The sequence below is a fragment of the Copidosoma floridanum genome, unplaced genomic scaffold (genome assembly GCF_036245765.1).
Source record: "Copidosoma floridanum isolate Cflo_tuat_1 unplaced genomic scaffold, Cflo_Japanese_pri ptg000029l, whole genome shotgun sequence".
NCBI lineage: Eukaryota > Metazoa > Arthropoda > Insecta > Hymenoptera > Encyrtidae > Copidosoma > Copidosoma floridanum.
Genome location: NW_028321906.1, coordinates 6659063 through 6673074, shown reverse-complemented (window position 1 = coordinate 6673074; position 14012 = coordinate 6659063). Strand labels below are relative to the sequence as shown.

The window sequence follows — 14012 nt, the reverse complement described above, 5'->3', positions numbered from 1 at the left end:
GATGTTTGTTCCAACATTTATTGAAAACTTTAGATCGGACCCCAGCAACCAGAAGTTCAACACATTGCCGTGTCCCATCACGGTCTTAGGCTCATCAAACAAAGCAACAGCGGCGAGCTTGTTATAATCGAAACTTTGCCTCTCGAGGAAATAGTATCGGTCAATTGCCAGAGAGCTGGAGTTTGCACTTTGCAGGTAGCATCGGGTGTCAGATTACCACTTCACACCAACCGGGCCACGCAGTTGGCTGATATGATCGGCAAATACATCCGCATGGTGAGTGATAGATTGATAGTTAATCTCAACTATGATTAATTACTGATGAATACATAGATAAACATTATGATACATGATCGTTTTGAAAATAATATGCGTTTAATCGTAAGAATGTGGTTTTGGTAAGTGAGTAATGCAATAATTAGATACGCCTCCATTAAAAGATAAACATCACTTATCCCCCACCCACGAATTAAAATAATTCGCAATGGTGATCCAATTGCGAAAGAGAGTAAAAGCAATCGCACATACGTGCAGCTGATTCAGCAGCCAATGGCCTCTTATTGATAAAAAAAAAAAAAAAAGTGTGTGTATTCACACGAGACTGTCTGGTATTTCAGCAGTGGTCATTTGATGCCCACTGTGTACACAAACGTGGAGTATTGGATAGACCAAAGGTATAACATACGGAGGCGACACTCCGAGATTAGCATGCTTCATGGGTGTGGTCACACAGGATCCTTAGGCTCGGCTCTCCCTCCTTCTTCTCTCCTCCCCCTTCTAAAAATACCGTGGAGGGTATATAGATACGCGCGAGACATTCCACGCCACCTGGTAAGAACGCAGTGTGTGCTGACTAGCCACGTCATCCTCTTCTGTACCGTATGAACATTTGATACTACCCAGCCCTTATCGATTTCGCATTATCTGCACACGCAGGAGATCAAAAAATTTGAACTCGCCGCTCGAATCTAGAATTTCAATACCTTGATTGTAACCACTTGCGATACAACTTTTGAATAATCGTTTCGTCTGATTAAGGTATGTGCCTGCGGGGTTATTTCAGCTGACTTCTGAATTTATGCTATCCTCTGGTAATTAAAATAGCGCAAGTGATACATCATTTTTCTACTAACAGACGTATGGACTGTGTACATGAGAAATAACTTTGCAACTCAGGCCCCAATGCCAAAGAATCGGCAACATGTTATGTATTACCACAAGTCATTTCGATTTCGAAAAAATTCGTGTCATTATGGGCACCTCTCTAAATTCACTCAAATACGCGGGGAATCCCGTGATTGCTTGATACCATCGCAATTAGAATGAGGATGCCAAGTCGTGACTTCATTTGTCTTCTCGCGTGTGTATGCTCGCACCGGCACCTCACGCGTCTCGCATCTTCCGCATAATTGAAAATCTCCGAGCCAAGTGCCCAAGCTTCATTTCAGGAATTTTCAGGACTGTTTCTCATTTATGACACGCGGCGATGAGCAGAAATACGGTGGTACACGGGGAATATTCTAAACAGGTTTTCCATAGCCGCGGGTGAGAGATGAGCAAAAAAAAAGTAGCCGGGGAGAGAGTTGCCGAGCGATTAGAGGCGGAATTTTACGCGCGGAGCGCTAGCCCTCCTCTTATCTATTATGGAGCTCTTAAAAATAGCAGCGAGCGAAAGAGAGTAATATATCCCGTGCAACGGAGAGGCTGCAAGGAAGCTCTGCAGCTCTCAAAGAACGAGGCAAGGGGGAGAAAGAGAGAGAACGAAGACAAAAAAGAGGATAGGATGTCAATTATAAGATTCCTGAGCAACGGAATTCGCAGAGGTAAGGCCAGTTCCGCCACTTCTCTCTGCAGCGCATCTTCCTTCGATTCGCGACCGTGGCTGATTTATAATCGGATTAGGAAGCTGAATAATTACGAGGCTAATGAACCGAATTGGGGGACGATGTCTGGCAACTGCGTTATGAATAAACTTGTCGCTGCGGAGTCAATCGCAATAACACGGGTACGCCTTGAAAACCAGCGCGCGCTCTAGCTTCCTATTTCGATAAAACGCGTAATTTATGCCCGTTAAGGGAAAATGATGGAGCAGCCTCTTCTGGAACTCAATATCCTTAATTATACGCAAAAACATCGTCAGACCAATTGCAAATAAGTAGTACAAGTCACTTGAAAATTATCCCTTTCCTAGGGGGATACATCGTGTGCCATCAATTTTGTCCAACGACTTTATTACCAGCAATGCATATTCATAATTTATGAAGTCACACCTTGTTGATACTGTAATTTCCGCATAACACCAAACAAACAGACCGACATACTCGATAAATCCCTGCCCGCCGTTCGGTTTTAGTTCACACTACATCGGAATCCTGTAAAATAGTTATACAGAAAGCGTGGTAACACCTCGAGGAGGTCCAAGTAAGAGCAAAGCCCCAACTCCTGCATCCATCCACCAGTTCTGGCTGCGACTGCATGTATATCATACACCCGTAGGCCAGAAGAGGCGGACGATGGTATTACAGGACGAAGGCACACATGGGCACCGAGTGGAAAGAGAATTCACGCCGGGCGTTGCCTTACATCCCGGGTATTATGTGTATACCAGCGCAGAGTGGCGGGCTGCTCGTTACGTTACGCGCCGCTCTGCTCCCGTCACGCTGCCGCGGGTCCATCGGCCGGCGTCGATTGCACTCATGTTTGCGCGCGGCGCTCGCTCGGCTTCGGCACACTTAATACACCGTGATTAACCAGAGCTGCGTTTCATGCACCGCCTTTGTCGATGGGGCATGTATATGTACTTGGCCTGTTTTTCGGTGTGGAGAAAAATTACGATGATCATATGACCATATGGTCATTTGCATCAGAAAAAAAATTTTTTTAAATCACTCGTACGCATATCCGTGCGGCGGATGAGTCATCCCGAACAAATTGCCGGAACAGTATTAATTTGTACGTATACGTGGCTCGAGTATGAAAACGTGTATCGTGATTCCATGGCGATGGACACGCGTGCGAGCTACTCAATGCTCCCGGCACGATCTCGTTTATCCAACCCATCTGGTGTAACAATGCCCACGATCGCGTCGTACAAACACAGAAATCGATCCGGCGCTTAGTATCCCATTATGCCGTGCGACGAGACCAGCTGTGGTACACACGCCTCGGTGGAGTAACCCACGACATTCCCGCGGCGCGATCACACCCACGGAGCACGCGAGCGATAAGACAAACAAGAGCAACAGAGTACACGTAAATACGCCTCGGACGATTTCGGCTCGCGATCCTTCCAGTGGTAGGACCGTCGTCTCCTCCGATAGCCGCGGTTCGTAGAAGGAGAGGAGCCTCGGCGCTGATGCGCTTCCGGGTGGCGCAGATAATGCTCGCATCCAAGCTCGGGATGGAGGCACAATTAAATTCATTACTAGCACTGACCGCACACACTACAGGCCAAGTTAATTGGAGGTGGGACGAGCCACGAAACTCGTTTGTGTATACACGTATTACGGGCGGCGATTCACTGTTTACAGAAATCGTTTATCGTTACGTTCGGTATCGTTACCCCGGCGATAACCGGCCACATCGAGCTATATACGCTCAGTTTGAGTCCACGATGCGTCAGGAGGATGTTGATACATTATCCACGAGCCTTAACTCTCGTAACTGCGTTGCGGAAAATCGTGGACACCTCGTTAGTCGACGATTTTTCAGCTCCGTTTGCATCGCACACGCGATACTCTCTCGCGCGTTTACCTCGCACACGTTGCAGGTTTCGCAACCTTATGCAGAAATGGTTGTTTTGACGCTCGAAACGGGTCCCACGCAGTGCGTGTACAATCGATTTCCATACCATACAGTGCCTACCCGTTGATTCGAGAAGAAAAAAAAACAAAGACATCGGAAGGAGTACAAAAACTCGGCGACGTATAGGACTGATTTACGTAAGCCACGGCTCGATTCTTAGCGTCGTTTTTCCGTCTCGGATTCCGTAACTTGTGTATACAATACACGGCCACCACGGTGGCCGGGGGGAAATCGGAAAATCTTTTCGTTAAGCAAGGCTCGTTGAAAGCCGCGCACTGGACGCAGAGCCGACGAAATTTATCGTACGTCGTCGAATGGAAATGACTGGTTATGGTCCACAAGTTTACCGGGAACGACGGAGATGGGGAAAAAAAAATACGTGTATACTCATGAACGTGAAATTAATCCGAGATGCAACCATTTCCGTTCCCGGAAAAATCCTCGCCCTGGATCGGTCCTCGTTTAAAAAAAAAGTCCCACACGCATCTCTCTAACAGTAAATTCCTCGAGTAAATGAAAAAAAAAAAAAAAAAAAAGGAGGGAATAATCAAATCCGCTGAGGCAAAATGGTACTCGTGTACGTACAAATGCCTCACGTGTGTGTTATGATGCACGTAGCAGCAGCAGAGCTCAACTCGAGCGAGGAGACCAGCGCCCATGTGTACCGGTGGAAATGAAATCGGCCCGAGCAGGGCATGAACGTTATCTTTATTATCGGGGCGAGAGAGCTGCGAGCAAACGTAGACGCGAATATTACACATGCATGTAGCGCTGGGCCGAGTGGAGCGAGTCGAAAGTTATGCGCTACTCGCGAGCCGCGTGGCCTTGATCGCCGAACGATAATTACACGACAGCGGTGCTCTGCTCTCGTACCACCACCAGCACAACTGTACACCGCTAGAAATCACGGGGACTTTTTGTTCCGTATCCTTTACTTGCGCGAAACTATGCGATAGCCGGGGAAAATTGACCGAATGGCTCGCGGATCTGTCTCTCTGCGGGTGACGTGTGGGAAATGACGCGTTCACGGAGTACACCTCGACTTTTTGGGCTGGTGTGAGAAGTGTATTGAGCTCGTGATCGTCTATGCAGCTGAAATATGAAGATGCTAGAAGCGAGATCGAGAGAGAGAGGAGGAAATCAGGGGAACGAGTTTTTCCATCTCCTTAGGGTTTGTATATTCATGCATTTGGGCGACGACGCGACAGGATGACGGACCAAAAATATGTATAAACCTGTTTCGGTTGGTGGTACCGATGGGTTTTACTTGTACGAGGAATCAAAAGAATTATACGACCGTGGATCGGAAACAGGTTTACGACCATTTGCGTTGGATCGGGGAGTTGTTGAATGATACGTGGAGTTTATTCGAAAGGTCGTGGTCGCTGATTGCGCGTTTTTAATCGAGGAAAACAAGACGATTCTCCCTCAACTCCACACATGTGCGGTTGAATGGAGCTTAGATCTCGTGTGTGCTTTCGAGGTAGAACCTCCTGCAATAAAGCATTGCTGGCTTCCTGAAAAAAAAGAGCCAATACCACCCCTCGTTCGCCCGAGTACGCTTCTCTTACGCACCCTATTAATCTCAAAACGACGATCATGATGGTGATTACTATTCCCTTTACCGCTCAAACGAATCGATGCATCAGTGCTCTTGTATCTGTACGTGTACTCGCGAGAAATCAAATTACCAGCTGCGCTTATAGATTTTGCGGATCAGCAATCTTCTTCTCCTTCTTCTTCTTTTTCTTGCGATCTTTACCACCGATTTAACGGTAGGGAACTCCCACGGAGATACGATTTATGGAGCACATTAGTATTGTTGCTCTGAAATCCTTGAGTTTGTAATTGCACTGATTTACTGACGAATTTTTCATTGCCCGGCATCTCTGCTGTTGTTATTTCATGCTTTTTGTAAGGCAACATAAGAGCAGCACACCAAACTAATCGAGTTTACTTTTTTGAGTCTGATAGTCATTTTGAATTAAATTTTTTAATGAACTAATATCTTGATCTTATCGATGAAAAATCCCTCCCAGGTTTTTTGATACAGCGTGAGAAAAGACACTTTCCATTAATAGGCAGTTTTCTTGAACGGATACAAACACACAGGAAATTTATCCCCAGATAATGGACACGTGCAATTACACTGTTGTATGAAATTACTGCTTTTGTGTCCCTAACTCATTACTGAGACTCATTTCTACAAAACAACTTTGTTACAACAAATTTCTTATCCATTATATTTTCTTAACTTATAAAGGCTAATAGCATGTCAACTCTATTTGACTCTTATATAACATAATGATACATGCAATATTACATCTAATTGCTTGATTGAACTCTGTTATGTTGGTTTGACAACAAAAACACACTTGTTCAGATGGAATTACTCTACCTTACAAAATTAGAAAATGTAATTTTTTTCTACGTTATCTGGTTCAATGTGTTAAAACACTTTTAAAATGTATACTTATGAATTGGTTGCTTATTTTTCTACAATATTTCTTTATAACAAACTTATCACAAACGTAACAAAAATATATTACTAATTATATTTACACGCATTACAATGTGGTAAGAGAGCTGAAATCATAAAGCTTATAATATAGTAATGAGACTGTTAGGTTTGAAGGATACTCAATAATAAGTTCTGAGACCTCAATGTATGATATAACATAATTTCATTTTAGGAGCTACCATTCATGTATTATAAAGGTTTCCAGATTCTAAAATAGTAGTTAAGATTGAAAAGCGTTTAATTGGGGACTTTAAAACAATTTTTAAAAACTTACTCTGTATTATAGTTATTAATTGCAACGAGTTACGATAGGGTACAATGTAATCTTAGGCTGTTGTTAATTAATAACAGATTTTTTACCTTTCAAAGGAAAGTTTGAGATTGATGAGATACGGAATCTAATGAAACGCAGTTGTTTAAACAAAGTAACTCTGAATAGTAGGTTATGGATTATGTAAAAATATCAGGTGATTAAATACTTACTTATTATGAATTCAAAGACGCAACTATAGCTTTGTCTTTAAATTAATTTTTTTTATTGGTGATTTTGCACATAAACCCTTTAGACATGATGGAATATTTAACCATCGCAAACAGTTTTTTAAAGTTTTACTATCTTTCAATTTAGATCCAAACCATCATATAGAGTCTGAATGATGGAGTTGTTAGATTCTAAACCTGTAGATACAAGATGAAGTGAAGTACACACTGTGTCTTCTGGGCTGGAATTTTCAGAGCTAAATCCATTTAAGAATCTGGGTTATTTTAAAAATCAGACCCTGATAAAGCACTGAAAAATGTTGAAATGAAAAAAAGTTTGGTGTAATGTATTTTTTGTAGGGCTGTATTATTGACGACAAGAGTATTTCATTAAATGAATTAAAAATAATCAAAGCAGTGCGACGAGAAAGCAAGACACGGGAGGGGTAAAAATATGAGGCGCAAAGTGCGCAGAGAAGAGAAACGACGAGCACAAGTGCATGACACGCGAAGAGGAAATGCATCGTGCCTGTACACCTGCACGTGAGGGGGGAAAAAGTCGAGAGTCCGTAACGGAAAAGTCTCCTCCTTTTACCACTACCACTATTTTACTACAACCACTACGGCTACTATACCTCTTCGATCAGAGATCTGTGCTTCAAGAGCCATGTCCAATCGTGTATGCGTGTACCGCAGTGAGTACAGCCATAGATGTATGTGCTGGTAGGACTGGACGGTGCGAAAGGATCGGACCAACTGTTAATATACGATGCATGGGACTGCACGAAACTTTCGTTCCTTTTCATTCACAAGGCTTATTTTTTATTCTTCCTCTCCGGAGTACACATGTGTGTACGGCCGCCTTCGTTTTTCATCTTCTCTCTTTTGCCGATAAAACGATCTCATTACCAGTGCCTACATATATTTCTTCCTTTCTGCTCGTCTTTTTTTTTTAAATATAGCTTTCTACATGTTTGCCCATGCACTCGCTCAATCGATGTTTTTACTGTTAAAAGTATGTACCCATACGATATGGATTTTCCAAAGGATTACATTATTCATGCGCCAAGAGATTTACGACTCGTCATGGTAATTTATCAGGTATAAATTTTAAATTGGCCCCTAAAGATCTGCATCTGTGAATTGAATTACGGGCTTGGTAAGCTAATTATTTTATTAAAACGAAACAACAACATTGGAGGGGATGAGTTTTCAAGGGTAAACAAAGTACTTTCGTTTATGGTAACTTTCGGCGCGTTTGCGACAAGTGAAAGGATTAATCGATTCAAAAATGCCTGGGTGTTTTTAAACTTCGTTTCGAAAGCACGCGTTATATATCTCGTGTAATTGAACCGTGACGCCTCACGTCCGCAAACTATTTTGCAGCACATTAGTTTCTCATTTGGAACATTTATCCAACGACCCCGTGTGTAATTTGCATTTACGAAATACATGGCCATTAAAGTGTTGTTTGAGTCCTAATTCGTGCAATTTGCGAGTGTAGTTTTTTTCTTTGCAAAGTATTTCGTAACAAACACCAGCATCAAAACGAAACACCCCGAGCTCTATTTACCTGACATGTCTGTATGCAGTAGATCAGCTAATTCACAGATCCAAATCAATAAAACTGGACAATGATGTAGATTGGAAAAGAAAAGCCAGATGGTGAATTTAAGTAAGAAAAGTCGAGAGTCAGAAACTATTGCGTCACCACCGACACACGGCAAACCCAGTGTAAAACTTCCGGCTAGCTCGCGACGTGCAAGCATCAAGACGCGGACGTGCCCCAAGCTCGTGAAAAAGCCGGGGAGTTCTGGAAAATCACTTTTATAGGCAGGTGCCTGGTCGAGAGTTCAAGCAACTCGCGTTAGCACGTCTAATGTGCCGCTGCAAGTGCTCATGGGTGTACTGTATATACATACACGTGTGTGTTCGTATACACCCAAGTTAAGTGTCTGGAGGAGGGAAGCGTGCAGTCCGAGGAGGAGAGACCGGAAGCCGTTAGAATTGCTAATGAGTCGTACGCGCGAGCGAAGCGGCAAACCGACAAGTGCTCGCATGCCTATATCTCCTTTTCGGCCCCTGACTCTGGCATCTGGCCCAAATTCTCCTACTGTATACGTACCTTGGCTCGAATATCTCTTTTTCGTTCTTCGTATTGTCGGCATACAACACCCGTTTGGGGAACGGGTCGGAAAAAATCAGCATAACAAGCTGTCCAGGATCTGTAAACGCGTGTGCCTACTCTGGCCAAAGTTTCGCAAGCACAGAGCCCAAAAACAGTAGCAGCTCGATCGATCGATCGATGGATCCGACCTGTATATATATCTGGGCCCGAATCGTGTTACAAGGAGTCTTTTTTGTCCAATGGCACATCGATTTCAGTCGGCCCAATTCCTGGGAGCACACATCGATGTCAATGAGAATCCGATGGAGGAAGTGGACGGAGGTTTTCCATTTGGTCAAACTCCCGTCACCAGGAAGGACATTCCAGCCGAGCGGTAACCTGCTTTTGATTTCACTCCCTTGTGCGAGAAAGTGGAAAATTAAATATTTGCCGGACCAAGTGAGAGAAATGTTTCGGAACGTCGTGTTTAAGATGTGTTTTGCAAGCAAACGCGTGCGTGTCACAACACCTTACGTTCCACAACGCTCGATGTAACTTATCTCTATTTTACGCAACCGACTTGACACCGGGTACTTACGTACACGCGGAATTGACGAGGAATCGTTTAAACGTGTATTAACACACATAAAACAAAAAAAAATTCCACCCGGCGAACCCCATAGTTACGTGCACGCGACGAATGCCATTTGTTTCAATATTGACGATTGGTGACTTATTGAGCATTCAGTACTGTGTTGTCGCGCACGTAACCACAAGTGCAAATGGGAAAAGCCGGTGCGAGACACTCCTAATTCCTCCCAAACGACGACACGACCACGGAAATGAGCGTCTGCAAGGAATATCGGTATTTCTTTGCACCTGACGAGTGCACACACGCAAGATTGTCTTTAGCGCCAATAGAAATCGATGAGGCGAGATATCAAAATAGCCTCTGTACCATTATACAATTATACAGTTTCCAATAAACATTCAATGGCATCGATTATTCACACGTGTTATCGACACAGTGTCGATTGGGCAAAACAAACCCAAAGTTAATGATTAATTAGTTAATTTCAGTGGATGCAACTCGACTCGAAGGATGTGCAGCACCAAACGCTGGATGTATAGTATTGAAACTGGTAATTTTCCAAATTGCCAATAAGAGAGCGGAGATCCCGGTGAACGAGGCGAGCAGATGAAGAACAAACTGTAAACATGTACGCGTTCAATTCGTTACAAGCGCACGGCTACTCGTCGCCGCCACCATAACCATATTCCCGTTGGGGCCAAAGAAAGTAACTCCCCGTCGTCGTCGGCTGTCCTCTCTTCCTGGTGTAGCAGCAGCAGGCAGGTACGCGGAACACAACTGTACACGGAAATCGAAATAGGCGATCCTGGACATTCCGTCAAACGTATACGTCGAGCGATTGCTCGTGCACCCAAGAGAGCGACGGGGGAAAGGAAGAGGGATGCTCGAAGAAAGGAGGAAAAAAAAAAAAAAAAAAAAACTCGAGATGCTGGTACAGCGTCGGGTTTGTACCGGCCGGTGCTCTCTCAGCGAGAGTTTTCCAGGAGAATCTCAGGAACGAATGTATTACATATTTACAGCCTCTCTCTGGTACGAGTACGCGGTGGCATCGGTGAGCTGTGTTTCTTGAATTTTTATGTGACGGCTGCCACTGCGCGAGCTCTGTTTATAGGAGGGGTGAAAACATAGCTCTCCGGGAGAGGACGTATGGGGTGCTCTATTGTATTAGCGTCGCGAATTCTCTTCTTGCGAATCGTGGCGGACGTATCCAGCGATACATATAGCTTCTGAATCTGTATCTGGCGATTTGTTAGCTAAGATGGATATCGTGCAACGAGAGTCATCGACAAGGTGTTTGTGAAAAAAAAGGGGACTATAATTTCGCCACCAAAGGCTGGATTGTCTTTATTACAACGGAAGAAATCATCATCAACAACAACAGCAAAGGCCCATTTCTCGAGTCGTGCGAGCGTAAAAACTTTTACTCGCAGATGTGGACTCTCTGCTTTCTACCGGTCATCTCTGCGTATGGCGAGAAAAAGTAAAAAGACCGCACGACAGAACGGACGGCAAAGAAAAAAAAAAAAAAAAAAAAAAAAAAAAAAACAAGCCGAGCGTACAGTGGAGGCCAGAAAAAGCCAGAAAAGCATCGATCGTTACTGCATAACGCATCCGCGCGTACGAGTCTAACCGGTGTACTAGACTGCACTGCGAGTCGATCCCCATTTAAGGGTACCAACCTACACCGGCTCGGGGAAACGCGCTGCCGCGACTTTTCGTGCCATAACGCAACGCGCGACTCCAAGCTTGGTGGGCAGCGCGGAGAGGTGGAAAAAAAAAAATAAAAAAAAAAAAAAACAGCGGCTGACACGGAGAAAAGCCCCAGGCCCACGAGAAAGTTCAATAATAAACAGTTGGCCGGCCACGGGGTCCGTATTGTGCGTACGTGTGCGAAAAATATTGCCGGCGTCGGGTGTGTATATGGCAATGGAATTTTCTGCACCGGCTACCGCTGACACGGCACCGCGTGTGCGTGCACACACGAGAGAGGAGACGAAATTTTTTTCCCTCCCTCTTTTACCGCGTGCGTGTGTGTAAATATATATGTACGCGCAGCTGTGGCCATTCCTTTCGGTGGGAGACGAGGAGGACGAGGGACAGGCCGATAGATGGATTTTCTTCTGCCGGGATGGGGTACATCGCGCTGCCGTGGAATGCACATTTGTGTGTGCTCGTTTTCCGTCTCCCGATGCATTATTATGTGGTTGTTGGGAGAGATTTCTGTACGTATGCACTCGGCAGCGCGGCTGAGATTGAATTCACAAGTGCGTGTGTACCTTACTTGTACGCCTTTGGCTGAGTACGTGCTGAAAATTTTGCCAAGTAAGAACCGAGAAAGGACGGGGTCTTATTTGCATGGTTAATGAGTAGCTCTATTGCTTTCTCCGGGTGGAAGCTCTTGAAGAGTAGAGTGGACATTTTTTTAGGTTTCCATCGCCATTGGATATTGGATGGAGAAGATGATGATACTCGTTGAAATGTTAATTTTGAACGAGTCCGCGGATCCCAGATGGTATTCGTCTTCAAAACTTCTACTCTCTACCCTTGTAGTCCTTTTTTAATATTAAAAAAATAATTCACACGTTTCCTTTAGATAGAAGTCTCTATTGCATCTAAAAGTGATTGTTAAGCTGAGATTCATGTAGCTTTCAACATTGACAATAACTTTCTTGACAATAGTTTTGTCCATCGATTTTTTGCTCTCAAGATGAACTTATCCCTTTTTGTCATTAAACCATGTTTATCTCTATCGTCTCTTAATTTTTTGTCTACTTATTTCTCACTTTTCCCATGCATCAGCAACCTATCCCTGCCTACTTATCCTTGAGTATAAAATATTGCTTTTAAATACTTGTACGATTTATATAGTACTAATGTTTTTTCATTCTTATCTCTTTGTAGCGTCTCAAGACTATAACCTTTTATTAACATTTTTCATTGTGTCTCGTGTAATCTCAGAACTACACCAGCAGTTTTTGCGCTTTCTCTCCCTCTTCCCTTATGTGATTATTAATGCTATTCCTTCCTTGAACCAAAAACCTGATTATTTGTGCTTGCTACTTTTAGTTGCACTTTTTTGATTTCTTTATACCACTTCTATTTCTAAAACAAGATGTACTCAAGATATTCTCTTTAATCTAATACTACAGTTTCCCAAATCTTTGGTGATGCCGCAATCCCATCTTCTATTAATCTTAGGTGATAGATTTTCGTCTGCCCTATAATTAACTCTTATTTGTTCTTCTAAATCAATCACCCTCAAGTCATGTATGTAAATTTTCCATAAAGTAATATTAAAAAATGAGACCTTAATCTTGCCGTCTTAAGTCCCACATCTTACTGGCAATCTTTTATAGATTGTAACATTTCAGTTTCTACTTATTCTCAGTATTACTTGATTCTCCTCATCTTTCATTTTTCTCATTCATTCACCAACTAGTTTCTATTAATCACCTTAAATGACATGATGTTGATTATTATTTTATGAGTTACGTTCAGTAATGGCTCCTCCATGATATTTTACTGGTATAATTGATTTTAATTTAACGTAATGAAATTGTAAAGTTTTGAAAACTTTTAAACTAAAGCTCATTTTTCATTATGTAAAAAAACCTGACCACAATTAAATCCACTCAATCGTCGAAGGAGACTTTGCGTGAAATAAGTATTTATCGACTGATTGATGGTAGCCGACGACTCGCTTGATACTGTAATTTTATGAATTAAATCTTTATCCCGATGCATAAATAAACGACTTTTGTGTGTACAGTGACACTTTTAAAAACCAGTTTAATTTGAATTTTTGAGCCAATAAATCACTTCCCCTTAATCGGCATTTTTACGGCGTAAGAACTCGTTCTCGATGAAATTATAAAACTCGTCGAGCACAACTGGAAACTGCACCGCACAATTGAATCTTGCGACGAGTATAGATTTTTTTTTACTAATTTTTACTTGGTTGCGAATATACCCTAATAGAGATAAAACGTTGGCATGATTTTGCGTCTCTGAAATTCATAAGAACAATTAGAGCACCAAGCGTTAATAGAATTTATTACGATGGTGCTAAACAGGATCTTTTCGAGATGTTTTACTCTTCCTAACACAAATATTAGTCAACTACCCAACAACTATATGTATACCTACAGTGCAGATGCCAAAAATAAATGTAATCCAAGTCCCAGTGATACATATTCAATTTCCACCGAGTCACGCGATTTTATTGAATCAAATAAATCATTCAAAATTTTTGTCAAAGTGGAAAAAAAACAGCAACAAGAACAACGATGTTTACGGTAGCAGATAAAAATGTTTGATGTATTGCACTGCGTCTGCGGTCATACCCCGGTATACTTGCTCAGTCAAACGGCATATACACGCCTCGGTGGGATGGTTTGTGAATTCAAGATAAGTCCATCAGGGCGAGTAGGTACGAAGCGCACGCGAGATTTACAACTCGAGTTGTTGCTCCTACGCGTCAAGAGTACAATGACTTTGCGAATATAAAT

The 14012-nt window shown here is 42.9% G+C and overlaps 1 protein-coding gene across 1 annotated transcript in view; it reads left to right on the top strand.

Annotated features, from left to right (window-relative positions):
- Positions 1-14012, top strand: part of Myo10A (unconventional myosin 10A) — a 61452-nt gene that overhangs the window by 21348 nt on the left and 26092 nt on the right. The window contains exon 26 of the mRNA XM_023390055.2: positions 34-276. Within this exon, the coding sequence (XP_023245823.2) occupies positions 34-276 (243 nt within the window). The remainder of the gene's footprint in view (positions 1-33; positions 277-14012) is intronic.